The sequence below is a fragment of the Grus americana genome, chromosome 4 (genome assembly GCF_028858705.1).
Source record: "Grus americana isolate bGruAme1 chromosome 4, bGruAme1.mat, whole genome shotgun sequence".
Taxonomy (NCBI): domain Eukaryota; kingdom Metazoa; phylum Chordata; class Aves; order Gruiformes; family Gruidae; genus Grus; species Grus americana.
Genome location: NC_072855.1, coordinates 48,387,036 through 48,401,953, shown reverse-complemented (window position 1 = coordinate 48,401,953; position 14,918 = coordinate 48,387,036). Strand labels below are relative to the sequence as shown.

Below are 14,918 nucleotides of genomic sequence, written 5' to 3'. Positions count from 1 at the left end.
GTGCACGTATTTAAGCATGTAAATAGTTCCAGTGCAATCAAAGAGACAACATCTGGCAGAAAACCAGACAGATATTAAAGGCAAAAAGTGTGATAGACTATAGAGAGGTTGTATTTATAATGTGTATACAAGCAAGAGGATAAATGAAGGCTGTGTGGATGGCTTTCAGCCTGCGTTTCAAGCGTGTGCTTTTTTAACTTTAGGCCCCAGTACAGAAAAGTGTCTTTTCTGCTACTTTATTTTTCTTTCTCTCTCTTTCTGAGATATGCCTTTCTTCATTCCACATGAGAAACTATGCCTCTTTATGTGTTTATTCACTTAATTTTGTCTGAATATACAGAATGGCTTCATATTTAAGTTGCAATATAGCTGTCACTTAGCGAAACCTCGTGAATTCGTACAAATCGTGGAAACGTTGAGTTTACCAAAATACAAGCACCTGCCTAGGTCCCCTTCCTCCTGCTTGAGTCTGGCATGGGGAGAAATCCTTTCGGAAGAGCTGGGTTAGGTGTGCTTTAGGTCATTCTCAGGTAGCTCCATGTTTGGACTGGTACCTGTGGCAGCAGTGCAAGTCGACATACCTTCATTAGATTTTTTTTTGGTTGCTGTAGAGAGCCGTGACAGTGAAATACACTTCAGTATGGGCTAGCAGCCCGATTAAATATCCTAATAATACAAACCGATACCCTTTGACTCCTATGGCTCCTTTTCGATGTACCTATCTAGGCCACAGTCACACCTCCGTGCCAAAGCGTGGGTGCACCAAGCGTGGCGTGAAGCGAGAAGTTCCTGGGTCTGACAGGCTGCTACGTTGCCTATATGCTGCTCTCTGAAGATTGATCTACTGTCAGAAGGTACCGTTTTTATACTTCAGTGTACCCTGTGTATGAGGTAAGCAATATTAAAATTCTGCGAGAATTGGCATTCATCTAGTTACAGGCAGCTGCATCAAGAGTAAAAGAGGTCAGTGCTAATGGCTGGTAACGAAACCCACGATGGAAAGAATCGTAGATATGATCCTATAGGAAATAGAGGATTCCTGGAAGCGAATGCATAATTCCTCTGTTAATCCATTTAGATTCTGACTACTTAATTGTGAAGTTTTACGTCTCCTACCCTGTTTGCAAAGGTCAATCCATACATAGCCTGAGCCTACAACCCGCTCGAAAGTCAGTAAGGGCAGACCTCCGCCTGGTATAAATTCTTATAATTGTATCTCCACAGAGAGACAGGAACGTGGAGTTCATCTGAGGTCCACAACTCATTCTTTTCCCATTAGAGCTGGAAATGCTTTTAGAGAATGCAAATATCTAGTACTCATAAAAAGATGCCTGCCAAATAGAGGAGCTATATTTAAAGCCAGTAAATCAGGAGGGTGGATGGCACGGAACTATCTCAGGTTTCCGAACTGGTGGACTGATTGGATCGGGCAGGCGGCTGACGGGACTATTTAATCTCTGAGGAGCTGGAATGGCAGACAGGAGGGAGAGTGGAGGATGAATGATGAAAAGCAAACCCGTACCTGCATTTTTGCTTTCTGAAGATGTAATCTCACAAATACGCGCCTTGCCTGAGGAGTCGGCATCCCAGTTAAGAGGCTGGCTCAACCCACTTGGGAGGCAGAGCAGCAGTTACACCTCCCGCTGGCTGGAGCATAAGGGCTGTTTTCCATACATTGCAGCATTTCCTCCTAATTCTGGCAGACTGATATGCTGGCAAACACTAGCAGAGCTCCCCACAAAGAAGGCCGGTCAAAGTCATCATGCTACCCGCTGTGAGACTGCACCAGTGCGAGCCACTGGGCTCTCCTCTCTTTGAGATGAGTTCAGAAGATGAAGAAATCCGAAGGAAGTTTTAAATTTATAAAGCTCCCTAATCCCCATTCTCAATAATCCCTTAGGAAGCTTACGTTAATGTAAATTTCACATAATCTCATTGTCCAAGATGATATCTGCCATCCCAGTATTAGTCCTCGACAGATCAGCGCTGGCATTTAAATGGGAATACAGGTTTGGAGTTGCACATGTGCATTAAGGCTGGCTGTAGATAATGGTGTAGGTATTGTCAGGGAATTATCAAGTCCTGTTATTTTCCTAAAGCCTCTTGGTTGCTTTTAATCGTGAATATTTAAGATGCAATCACAAGAGGGTTTCTAACCATCCAAGAATTAAGTTTGCCAAATGCTCTCCTGTAAGCAGTAGTGGGCAAGTTGCTGGCATTAAATTAGATTTTGACAAATCTTTGAAAGTCCTGTCTGATTTAGGGGACTGTACAGGTGGCCCCTTGTAGTAATGCCGCTAACTCCACGTGGGCTGAGTAAAGGCCAGGGAAGAACGTGACATAAAATCCTACAACCTTGATTGTGCATTTACTTCAGCTTTACCTTTTGTAGTTCTGGTTGCTGCTGCTAACTTCTACATGCTACAAGGGTATGAAGCGTGACATTGCCAAATTGGCAAGAAAGTATCAAATCTTAAATCGCTTTCATTTCGTAAGAGGATTTCCTTTGCTTTTCGAAAAAATTGGGTTGGTAATGGGGCGTGTAGGGAAAGTACTTCTGATGGGGCACAGGATGGTCCTTCACAGTCGTTCAACAAGCGGAGCTGAGAGCCTGTAGCTCTGTCTGCCTGTACTTGTCTTTTCTGTCTCGCTGTTGCACATCTACAGCGTATGCCACGTCTGCTCCTGCTTCTCTTCAGACGCTCACCATAGATTCGCTGCGTCTTGGGTCCCCCACAGCTCTCACAGGGGACTGAGGGTCTGTCTCTGCTAGAATTTGAATTGTAATGTTTGTCTGTGCCACGCGTTGAATGTACGTGTAACGCTCTTTGCCACGTTTTCTCGGAGCTGTAAAACTGATATCCATCAAGCCAGCTTTTCAAAAACTGTTCAGTAGTTGCTGGGAAATGCACGTAATAGGTATCTCTTTAACTGAGGGATCCCCAGCCCATACTACAAAGCGTCTCTCGGTAACTTCTGAAATGCCACGCCAATTTGCAAGCTCACCTGACTCTTCCTGCAACTTCTAGACTATACAGAAATACAGCTCTTACACAGAAATGCTGTTTCAGCCTTGCTTTGTCTCCAGGCAAATTTCTATTCAATGAGCCCTGGGCAGTGCAGTGACATATGGTTTACATAGATCACGTCCCCTTAGCTCTGGGAAAAAAGGCCCTGTGTCAATCAGTTTCGAAGTGGAGCTGAATTACGGGTAGCCATTTCCTGCCATCCCAAATTCAGACAACCTGTGGTGTTATCCCTCATATCAATTTTTGTGGCTAATTTGTGTATGGATATGGACTTTCAGAGGACTCTGAATATTGATATTGAATTAAAAGCTCTGCTTAACCTGAGTTACAAGTTCTCCTCAAGTTCCTGCAGGGGAATCTCAATGGACCAGGATCTTCCATTTTCACTTCTCCTTTTTATGATCTACCTGCTTTTCTCCATAATCTCAGGCCACATGGGCTGGCTACAAAGCCAAACAGGGCATAAATATCTGAAAACTCACAAACAACTCTTGAAATAGTAAAAATCAGAGTGAAAATAAACAATAAAAATGTAAATTCAAATAAAAACCTCGATAGAAACTAGCTAATGTTTGAGCTACCTTTCACTCTGATTTATTTTATGCAGCACTGTAACATGGTTAGCTATGTAAACAAATAGCCCCAAATACTTTCTTTGTGCAGGTTTTGTTTGTGTGTGAGTTTATTTTTTTTACAAGCTTAACAAATGAATCAAATTCATGCCGGTGATCAGGAGTGCAAAAGAAAGGCTCAAGCAAAGGAGACTTGAAAGTGGTAGGAATAAAAAATAGAAAAAGGTAACATTTAGGGAAAATAACATACTTTTAATTAATACATAATCTTTGATCTAAGGGTATCATGAAGACACACCAAGTAAAACAGAAAGTAAAAACCTGGTTGTCTCCAGAAAGAGTTAAATATTTGGTTTTGGAGAAGAGAAATACACATCGAATAATGGAAAGGAGGAAAAGGGAGTCTGACATGTAGTTTAAACATTATATGGGGCCAGTAAAAGAGGAGGGAAGAAAGACCCGAAGAGCTGAGTTGAGGGGTATGAGATTTAGACCTGGAAATGTAAAAGTGAACTGTGGCAAGAATGCTGTACAGGCAGATAAGGGTAAGAGATGAAAGAGAAAAGGGAATGGTTTAGGTGAAGATACTAAATGTCAAATTGAGAATCTCAAAAGTACAGATTTTGACAGAAGGAAAAAATGGAGACACCTGAAAGGAGAGAAAGATTACGTGCTGTATTACCAATTCTCTCAGACATCCCGGGCGACTGCTGGAAAAAGCACAGCTCTCCTTGCCTCTACAAAAAGGACAGAAATATGGACATACTAAATGTTCTCGGCTAAATGAAGCAAGGATTTGGGAAGGCCACTAAATACAGCAATGGAGAAACTGGGGCCTGGGATCACGAGCATGTGTACCAAGAGGGTGATGCTAGCTGATACATGAGATGATTCAAAAATACTACCTGCAAAAGACAATATTAGAAATAGGGAGATTAAGGAGAAAAGCAGCTTGCCAGAAGGTTGTGCCAACGATACTAACATTAACACTAGAATTAGCAGGGCATCAGTGAATATAAATGATAGAAGACAATGGATGACAAAAAGTGGAAGAGGAAAGAAATACAATTTTGAATAGCAAAATGTCATATTGCATCATTTATACAGCTTAGAAGTAGGAGGCACCAACACAGCTAGAAGAAAAGCAGTTGTTTTAGTAAGTTGTCCCCTTGTATGCGTGACATGGGGGCAGCCCCACAGCACCTCTCAAGAGAAACGGATGACTTCAGATGAGAAATCCAGCAACTAGTTATCACATGTCGAAGTGATCCTTCTTGAAGAGCGGGTGTTTTGCAAGAACTTCTCCAGAGAGTAGAGTCCTTCAGCTTGCTACTGAGCCGGGGGCCAGGAGAGCTGAGACCTCTTACCGCCTTCCTGGGATGTCTCTATCGGCAATCCCGGGTCCCGCAGAGTTTTCCAACGGCCAATATATTATGAATGGCGTTTCATTTGGCATTTGGGGTGAGGTTGCACCGTCCCATCAGACCACAACTTTCTCAGATGAGTCACTATCCTGGTGATTATAAGCAAGCGCTCGCGCAGGCACACAAAACCACACAAACGCAGGAGAAGCGGAGGATGCAAACCAGCTCCGGAGCTCACCTCCCCAGTGACGTGGCCGACGACCTGCGTGCAGGCTGACAGTTCACATGGCTTGTAGCTACGTGTGCGGTGAGGGGACTGACCTGTTCCCCCTGGTGCTACTCACACACAAGGCTGGAAAGCTGTGCCAGAGGTAGGATGGCATGAAAGCTGAGGAGGAACATGGCTTTCAGCTGAAGTATTGTAAAACGCAGTACGGCATTTTAAAAATTGTTGTAAATATGGCATCTTCTCACTCAGCAGATCTGGTAATTCAGTGTGGTATTTGTTCACTTCACTGATCACAGTAATTTGTAATTTACACTTTTCCATTCTGCTGAAGGAGCAGAGGTGACACAGCTATGCAAAAGTTAGCAAGATGCTACTGGTTTTCCCTCTACGCCTTAAGCCAGAAATTGTATGGTTTACCTGGACTGACCCAGTTAAGCAGCTACAGTTGTAAGAGAGAATATACACCTCAAATGGAGTAACTTTACTAGCAAGCAGGGCAATGAGCTATGCTTGAATTAGTAATCTCATACAACAATTATGTGGTTGTACTACAGCTAGTTATATTACACAACTAGCTGGGAAAGGGAATCACATCTCGATACATCACCGCTTTAGCAACACAAAAGCTGTCTGTAAAAACAGGCTGTCAGACATAAAATTGTTATCTTTTCATCTGTTGCAAAGAGTTGTCTATCGTTAATGAATGTATTGATAAGAAGAACACTGTCACTCATCACATCGCAAAAATTTCAATTAGAAGAGAGGTGTTTGCTTATGAATTGACTGATTTTGGTTCTGATTTGCAAGAAAGGAAGCCCCAAAATAGTCATATTAAAACATTTAGATACAAATACTGGCTTCCTTGCTTAAATATAAAATCTCTTCTCTGGTGATAGTCCAAATAAGAACTTTGCAAAGTCCTCCTTTAACAATTGCCTCCCAAAAATAAGAAGCATCAACTTTTATTTATACTAAAGGAAGAAAATAATGCGAAACACTGTCATTGCATGCCATGGTCACCACACATTTTAGTTAACCGTTGTGCAGGCCATTTCAGTGAACGCTACCACCAAAAAATCTTGACTGTATTTTACTAATATTTAACTGTTATAATTTAAATGGCATTTATGAAATTGTTGCAGTTAAATTTGATTAAATCAGTTCCTACTGTTCATTGAAAAATTGGCAGCCTACCTGAGCCAACATACTTTCCAGGGTGGTAGAGAGAACAAAGAAAAATTATCTGAAATTAATACTTGCATAAAATTGCTGTTTTCTACTGTAAGAGTACTAGCTAAGAAAGTAGTATGGCATTTCTAATATTTAAAATCACTAAAGATTCTGCGTGTTTCAGACTATCATTCTCAAGCTTTACATAATAAATAATGAGAAACCATCTACTTATTTACTCCCTCCAGATTACTTAGCTGTCAAAATGTCAGGGATCTCAGGTAGAGAGGCACATATGGATTGCTCTCCTACACATCCCTGACTGCCCCCTCTCGTCTGTTTTTGCCTAAAGGTGCAAAAATTTGTTAAAGTAATCTCCTTTTACCTTTAGAGGTCAGTAACGTTCCTTGGAGTAACAATTTCAAAAGGAGATGTAGTTTGATAGATCCAAAAGGTATTCGGAACCACTTACAACAGTAACACACAGAAAAATCAGAAATAGTGTAGTATTTATTAAAATTTTCAAATGCAGATATAGTTTGAAAAGCGTACTTAACTTTACATATTACTTGTCTCAAGAATGACTCTGAGGATGCTTTTGATTATATCAAATATATGTTCCAATTACATTTTTTTTTCTATTTTGGCCTTGTTTGGAAATTACTTATATTCTTAAAACTTCATATTTTCAGTTCACACTTCTAGAAGTAACTTTGGGTTACTTAAAGTGACCTCACTGACCTGATGCCAAAGCACATAATTATTATCTAACTATAGCATAAAGTAGAAAAACGTACAGGAAAAAGCACATAGTTGTCCGAATATCTGAAGTATCAAAGCAAACGACAGCCTTAGTAATCTGCCTTTTGTAGAAAAGGTTCTTATTTTTAAATATGGGGTAAAGCACCATAAAGTCTAAAGTCTTCCTCTCCCTCCAACAGATACCACCCCAGACACAGAATCATAGAATCAGAGACTCATAGAACGGTTTGGGTTGGAAGGGACCTCAAAGACCATCTAGTTCCAACCCCCCTGCCATGGGCAGGGACACCCTCCACTAGACCAGGTTGCCCAAAGCCCCATCCAACCTGGCCTTGAACACTTCCAGGGATGGGGCAGCCACAGCTTCTCTGGGCAACCTGGTCCAGTGCCTCACCACCCTCAGAGTGAAGAATTTCTTTCTAACATCTAATCTAATTTGACCCTCCTTCAGCTTAAACCCATTACCCCTTGTCCTGTCACTCCATGCCCTTGTAAACAGTCCCTCTCCAGCTTTCCTGTAGGTACTGGAAGGCTGCTATAAGGTCTCCCTGGAGCCTTCTCTTCTCCAGGCTGAACAGCCCCAACTCTCTCAGCCTGTCCTCATAGGAGAGGTGCTCCAGCCCTCTGAGCATCTTCGTGGCCCTCCTCTGGACTCGCTCCAACAGCTCCATGTCTGTCTTGTACTGTGGCCCCCAGAGCTGGACGCAGTACTCCAGGTGGGGTCTCACAAGAGCTGAGTAGAGGGGTGGAATCACCTCCCTCGACCTGCTGGTCACGCCTCTCTTGATGCAGCCCAGGACACGGTTGGCTTTCTGGGCTGCAAGTGCACACTGCCGGCTCACGTTGAGCTTCTCATCAATCAGCATAAAAAGCCAGTGTGCTGAAGGTTTACCTAGACGATGCAACAAAATCTCTAGCTCAAACTGTGTACCCAGGCTGAAATGACGATCATTTATTTACATAGCATACCACTTCCTTTTTCACTGCTAACATTTTGGATCCAAGGAGCCATGTGCATTTCCCCATGAACAAACACCTGACATAGCAACAAGCTTCAAAACGGATTTCACATTCTCTGTTTGACTATAACTGTGACCAAAATTCAAGTGAAAAGAAATATTTGGGCTCCTAAATAATTTTGAAAGCTACAGTGTTAGAATATAAAGTGTCTGACCTAAAAAATATAGTTTCAGTGAGTGCATTTTAGCTTGGCTTCTCAGAATGCACTAGGAAGCTAGGAAAAAGTCTAAAGATACAGGATTTTGATGTGTTGTATGTCTTTTAAAGCAAGTTTCACAATTCACCTTCAAAAATCCAGGCCAAATTAGTAAAGAAAACCATGGATTTTAAATCAAAAGATTACTATAGGAAAATTATCCACAGGGCTCTGTGGGATTTGTATGAACTTCAAATAAGCTTAGCCAAGATAAAAAGTACTTTTCATAAGCTTGTTCTAAAGTATTTAAGCAAGCAAAATGTGTTGATTTGACACACCTTCCGAATATCAAAGACTTTTCATCTGTATTTTAACAAAATAAATAGCTAACAGAGATAATAAAGAGGGATACCTCTTTCACAGAATCAATAAATCTCTGTGTGGGACTTTATGTATTGGAATTTCAACAGAAATGTCTTATTTCATCAGAATATCCTTTGGATGGAATTCACATCAGATATTGCATAATAAGAAAACAGAAGTTTGTGGGGTTTTTTTGTTCTTCATTCAGTTTAGCCATAGGCATTTTCTCCCCGCCCCCCCTTCACTGTCTTGCAACAATCCGATACATTTTCTGAAATGCTTTTAGAAATAGAGAAAGTGTCCTTCACCAGAAAGAACAGTAAACAAAGCTTTAGCCAAACTATTTATTGAAAACTGAAGATTCAAGCAAGCAAGAGATTGTTTTTCATGGTTTAATTACAGGCACCTTAATAGATTCTTTATTACACGTTTCCTCAAGGGCTTCCATAAAATATTTTATTCTTCCTCTAAAATGGAAAAATTATTATCTCTAACTTTTGAAAAAATTAGCGTCGGTAGATATGGAAAATATTCAAAAGAGGTTTTGAAAAAAAGTCACAAGCAGTATGTCTCAAACAAATTGAGATTTTTGGCTCTGGTATGATTACCTTGCTTGAACCCCATACTCGAAGATGTATAAATGTACTGTGATTTACACAACTTCACACTGCAGTCGTGCAAACACCACCCCTGTTAATGGCACCTACAATACTGAACTGCATTGGTGCACTGACTCCTACAGTAAAGCCTTCAAGTATAGTAAATAAAACACGACCTCAGTAAGGTTTTGAGTGCAGATACTGCATAAGCTGATTTTTTTCTGTATTTACTGGACATGGAGTTGCACAGAAGGACCTACATCACATCCAAATACCAAAAAGGCTGAAAGGGAGAGAATGACCTTCCTTTTTGACCTCTTCAAAGACCAAGTAAAGGTCTGTTTGTCTTTTGATTCTTGGATAAATGATTATGCTGTTCATGTGTATCCACACATGAGTAGCTTTAAGAAAACAAAACATATCCAAAGCTGCTAAATATCTGCTGTTCATCATCTGCTGCAAGAATAAACTGTGGCCAGAATTTTTGAACAAGGACAAAAAAAATTATTTTAAAAATCCCTTTAGTTCTCAGAACTCAAGCATGTATTTGCTGTGTTAGTCATTTTTTGTTTAAGCATCAAAAGCACCAAGCTGATAAATATTTACTGTTGCGCTGTCAACAGTAGCAGAGGCACGGATGAAATTATCGATGTGAAGAAGTGCTAATCTCTGCCCAAAGAAAGAATTCCAAGTGGGCACCAGTTCATACTGAATGTACCGAACTGCTCAAAGAATTGCTTTTGCCTCCACTGTACTTACTAGAGTTATCATTTAAAAGGTTCAACTCCCCACCCCAAATTTTGTGTTCTTTCCTCCTGTTTTCTTCCTCCTTCAATTCACAGCCCTTTTTCCTGATTTCAAATTCCTTTCATTATGTACATCTAGGCACCTAGGCAAGACACAAGAGAACACTGCCGCAATTAAACTGCCAATTTTTGTTTACTTATATAATTGCTTTTTTCCAATTACATGCTTTCACACTTTGCTAAAATATTTATTTACATGCTACATGTTGAATAAAATTCTCCAAGTCAGCTAGGGAATCGTGAAGAGAATCATTCATGTCTTGACTTCTGAGAAACTTTCGAAGGGTATCTAAAGCACTCAAAGCCTCATTTTTTGATGGTAAAGGCTGTTCAGCTCCCAGAAATTGATCACCTTCATCCTCATCTTCATCACCAACAAATGTGCCGACTTTATCTGATGTGCTTTCTTTGGCACGCATCTTTTCATTATTTGTGGGTATTTTGCAAGTTTCCAAGCCATCATCTAAAGCTGCATATTCCTCTAAAGATAAACCTTCTGGAAACTCCACTCCAGCTGCCTGTGCATGTGCAATCAAATCAAAATCACTTTCAACCTCTGTGTCATTACCATTTGCCTTCGTTTCTAATTTGAATCCTGCTTCATTATAACTTTTTACAATAGTCTCTGGTGTTACTTTCCTCCAGCACAGATGCAGCATCTCAACTGCATCAAGAAGAGTCAGCACATACTCTTTATTACTTTCTACGCAGTCAACAAATCTCTTGATAAGGCAGCTCCTGTATTTAACCTTCAGACTTCTGATAACTCCTTGTTTCATAGCTATACACAAAGAAGAGTCTGGAGGATAGAACACTAATTTGACAGACTTCAGGTTCTTTACTTCTGTGTGAGCTGGGAGAGAATCAACAAGAATAACTACTTGTCGCTGCTGTGCTTGAAATCTGTCATCAAGTTTATGCATCCACTGTTCAAACACTTCTGAAGTCATCCATGCCATAACATTTGCTTCATAATCCACAGGTAGAGACTTCACATCTTTGAAAGAGCGTGGACTTTTGTTTTTACCTATAACAAGCAAAGGAAGTTTCTCGGAACCATCCATATTTGTACCCACCACTACAGTTATTCTCTCTTTGCTTAGTTCGCCTACAGAACAAGTTTCCCCTTTAAATGCAAATGTGTTATGCGGTAACATCTGATACAGCAATCCAGTCTCCTGTATATAAAACACATTTTTTGGCTGATAATCATTTAAATAATAAGGAAGAACATTTTGGTACCAAAGAGTTGGAGCATCCACTGTAGTAGTAGCAGCTGTTTCTACAGGCTGAGCTCTGAAAACTAAACCATACCTTGACTTGAAACGATCAAGCCAGCCATTACTGCATTTAAAATCACTATGTCCAAGCTTCTGGGCAAAATCATTAGCCTTGAGGCGCAACATAGGACCGTTTACCGGCACATTCAAGCACTGAGCAATTCTGTACCACTTCATCAATGCCTCCTCCAGGTCGGTATGAAAAGCAGTCCTTAGTCTTTTTCTTTTAGGATCAAATCGTAAAGACTCAAAGGCTTCCAAAACTTTTTCTTTATTCTTCATAATTGAAGACAAGGAATTCTTCTTTATGCCATATTTGGCTGCGATGTCTGCTTTTTTCTTGCCACTCTCCACAGCACTTATGATGTCAATTTTTTCCTCAATAGATATGCTTTTTTTCTTCCTCACTATGGGTTCGGGCAGAGGACTCCCCGAAGCCTCTGCCATGGTACCGTCTTCCAGGCGCGCACATCCACACCGGTGCAGGCACACTCCTGCTCTGCCGCTTTCGGCTGTGGGCGCCTTCAATGAGGCCGGTTTTCAAGACCGCGCTCTGATCTCTGATCTCACGGGCATGGCACTTGGCAGGGACAGGAGCAGCCTCCCCATTACAGCTGGCACACACATGCCAGAGCCGCAAAGCTTAATTCTGCGAACTCCTTGGCTGGCGAGCAGGCTGCCCAGCCTAGGTCGGCTGCCAGGGCCGAGCAGCAGGCCCAGCAGCGCACCTCGGGCCTGCCGAGGCCTGCCCGCACACACCCCGAGGGCCGGACACGGCCGCCACCCCCGCAGTGACCAGTGCGCCCACACGTCCCCCCCACCGTGGCCTCTCCCGAGAGGAGCCACCCTTCCAGAGGCCTCCGCCGAGCGGTGGTAAAATACAAGCGCCGGCAGGCGAGGAGGAGCGGGCAGGGCAGAGCGGGCAGAGCGGGCAGAGCGGGCAGGGCAGGGCGGGGCGGGCGAGGAGCGGCGGCCCTGGCTCTGGTTGCTATGGCTACAGCTCGACCGGGCAGCGACCATAGACACGCGTGCCGTAGCCTAGAGAGGCCGCTGCCCGCCGCCTTTCCGGCCAAGCGCTTCCGGCTCCTGCTGGCACCGGAGAAGGAAGAAAATAAAGCTGGAGAGGGGACACCGGCGCCGCCCTGCCTGGCTTCCTCCTTCCCCCCTTCCCTCCCTCCCCCCCTCAGCACGACGCCTCCGGGGCGGCAGCAGCGCCGCCGGCAGGTGAGGGACGAGCCGGGGTGAGGCCGGGGCGGGTCGTTGGGCTCCGGGGTCGGGTCAGGCCCGGCCCGGCAGTCGCTACGACGGGGCGGGGAGGGCAGGGCCACACCTCACCTCCCGCTCCGTACCGTCCTACGTGTCGCACCGCGGGAGCGGCTTCCGCTTCCCCGGTCTCCCCGGCAGCCCGTGGGTGCGGGCAGCGGGCGGCTGGGCCTGTCGGTGGCGGGGGGGGAGCCCGCAGCCCCCAGCGGGGCCCGCCCGGCGGCTGCCCCCGCCAGCCAGCACCCGCTTCGTCCTGCCCGGCGCCCCAGGTGCTCTTGCTGTAGGGGTCGGGAGTACGGTGCTGGTTGGGGTCTGCCCATCTCCTTGCCCGTCCGTGGGGTTCACGGCAGGGTCCCCCCTCCTGGGGGGCGGTGGGCACCCGGAGAGTGTGGGCAAAGCCTGAGCTTGGTAGAAGGTGGGGTTCATGAGAGAGAAGGGGAACCTAATTGTTTGTCGAGGAAGAAAACTCTAGATGCTGCATAAATTTCATGTCCCTAGGACTTAGTCTACACCCTGACAATTGTTGTTTTAAGTGTGCCAATTTGTCTTTTGCAGCTGGCTAACTGTTCTTAAAACATGGAAACGCTGTGGTGTTGTGTGACAAGCAGGTGTCACATCTGGTATTGTTTAGAAATTATAAGCAATTCTTCTAGTGCTGCTTATAGTGTATCTCTGATCTATAATTTTTAACTGAAACTCCTTTCATCTTGCATTCCCTGAACTAGATGTAGTTTTATTGTTGGTGGAACTGGTAACAAGGAGTTAGCAGTTGCAGTCAGTGGCTTTGTTGTCTAAGTGTTGATTCTCTAGAAAAGATAACAGAAGGGTTCTTTTGAAGGGCTGGAGAAGGATGTAATTTGCTCAGTGCAACTCCAAAACCAAATGGCTGTCTGAATTATGGGCATGTTCATGTATATATGTATGTACACACACACACAATTAGAATGTAAGGAATAAGTAATACAGAAGTACATTAGATTGGAAAAACTGGAAGCTGAGGTAATATCTTGATCAGCTGCTGCTTTCTGTTTTGGTAGAAGTTGAAACCGTAATGGGAGCCCATGCCTTGGCTATAATCTGGAGATGAGCAGAGTGTTAAAGTGCTTAGGGGCAGATTGACCTAGAGTAGGGAGTATGGAAGTTAGTGGCAGCTCTGTTCTCCAGTCCTTATCTCGATTGTGTCTTGTAACTTTCAAGCATAATTAGATCTTGCAAGTGGAGCAGCCAGGGAATTCAAGAGCATAAAGAGGAAACTAGTGTGATTGCAGCAGAAAGTGTTTAATACAGATCTGATCTTGATGAGAATTAATGACAGTGTTCTTAGAAATTGAAATTAAGAAAATATGCATTAAATCATAATTTTCCGCCAGCGCTTGTATTTTCTGCAGTGTAACAAAAACATTTATTGCTTATCTATGCAGTGGAGTAGTAAGACAACAATGTAAGTGTGTCATAAACTTTATTTGAACAGAAGATATCTTGCTTTTACCTTTTATTCGTAATTAATTTAAGATAAAAACTTAAGTGAAGGAGCCAGTGCATCCTGCTTAGAAAAGCAGATGTAGTTGTTGAGAATCCCATGGTTCTCATTTCTGAGACCACAAGTCATTTACTTATGTAACTGTTAAGAATAAACCCTTTAGTCAAAACAAATTTATTGTTGATGATGTTTAATTCATATTTGCATGAATAAGCAAATATGAAATTTGCCTTTTTATGAAAAAATCCGTAAGTGTGCCCTTATAACCGCTAATTATAATTGGTTAAATGTCTCTGGAGTCTTCATCCTAGAGGGAGCTTAGTTTGTTCTTTATACATTTTTGCTTTGCTTTTTACTTTGCCAGTTGAAGAAATGATATCTAAATCCCCAGGACTTAAAAATTGTGCAAGTTTTATTTCTGGTGAGCAGAACTTAAAATGACTAAGTTTGTAATCTGATACGTATTTAAGGTGGCTTTGCCATGAGGTGGGAGATTCTCAGTCTATTCTGTCTTCTCTGTTCTATTCTGGTACATATTTGTGTGGATTTGCAGAATTGGTCTAGCGGGGGAAAAATGTAAATCCAGAGGGGCAGGAGTGATGAGGTCAGGGTTTTGGGCTTAAATTTGTGTCAGAATATGGATCAGACATGTTTTTTCCAAGTAGAACATCTCTGAGTTGTAATTGCAGCTGATGGTAACAAATGTTCTGGTACACTGAACAGTCACTTAGTATGTTCTGAAGTCATGGCTGCTTTAGTGAAAAAATAATTGATAATGCAGAATTCATACTGCACTGAAGATTAGCAAGCTCTTATAAAGAATGGCCCTTTTCTCTGACGCCTGC

The 14,918-nt window shown here is 42.8% G+C and overlaps 2 protein-coding genes across 11 annotated transcripts in view; one reads left to right on the top strand and one right to left on the bottom strand.

The window, feature by feature from the left end:
* Positions 1–9,143: 9,143 nt before the first annotated feature.
* On the bottom strand, positions 9,144–12,303 carry TIGD4 (tigger transposable element derived 4). Its single transcript, XM_054824297.1, has one exon. It carries the CDS (start codon positions 11,775–11,777, stop codon positions 10,239–10,241), a length of 1,539 nt encoding a protein of 512 aa, XP_054680272.1. The 5' UTR covers positions 11,778–12,303; the 3' UTR covers positions 9,144–10,238.
* Positions 12,304–12,324: 21 nt separating this feature from the next.
* ARFIP1 (ADP ribosylation factor interacting protein 1) overlaps positions 12,325–14,918 on the top strand; it is a 45,705-nt gene continuing 43,111 nt past the window's right edge. For 3 of the 10 annotated variants that reach the window (XM_054824298.1, XM_054824302.1, XM_054824300.1), the window contains exon 1: positions 12,325–12,554. The gene's annotated coding sequence lies outside the window, so the exon portion shown is untranslated. Of the gene's footprint in view, positions 12,555–12,742; positions 12,863–14,918 lie in introns of those variants that run through there. The other 7 variants (XM_054824304.1, XM_054824303.1, XM_054824301.1 and 4 more) reach the window with 6 other exon arrangements.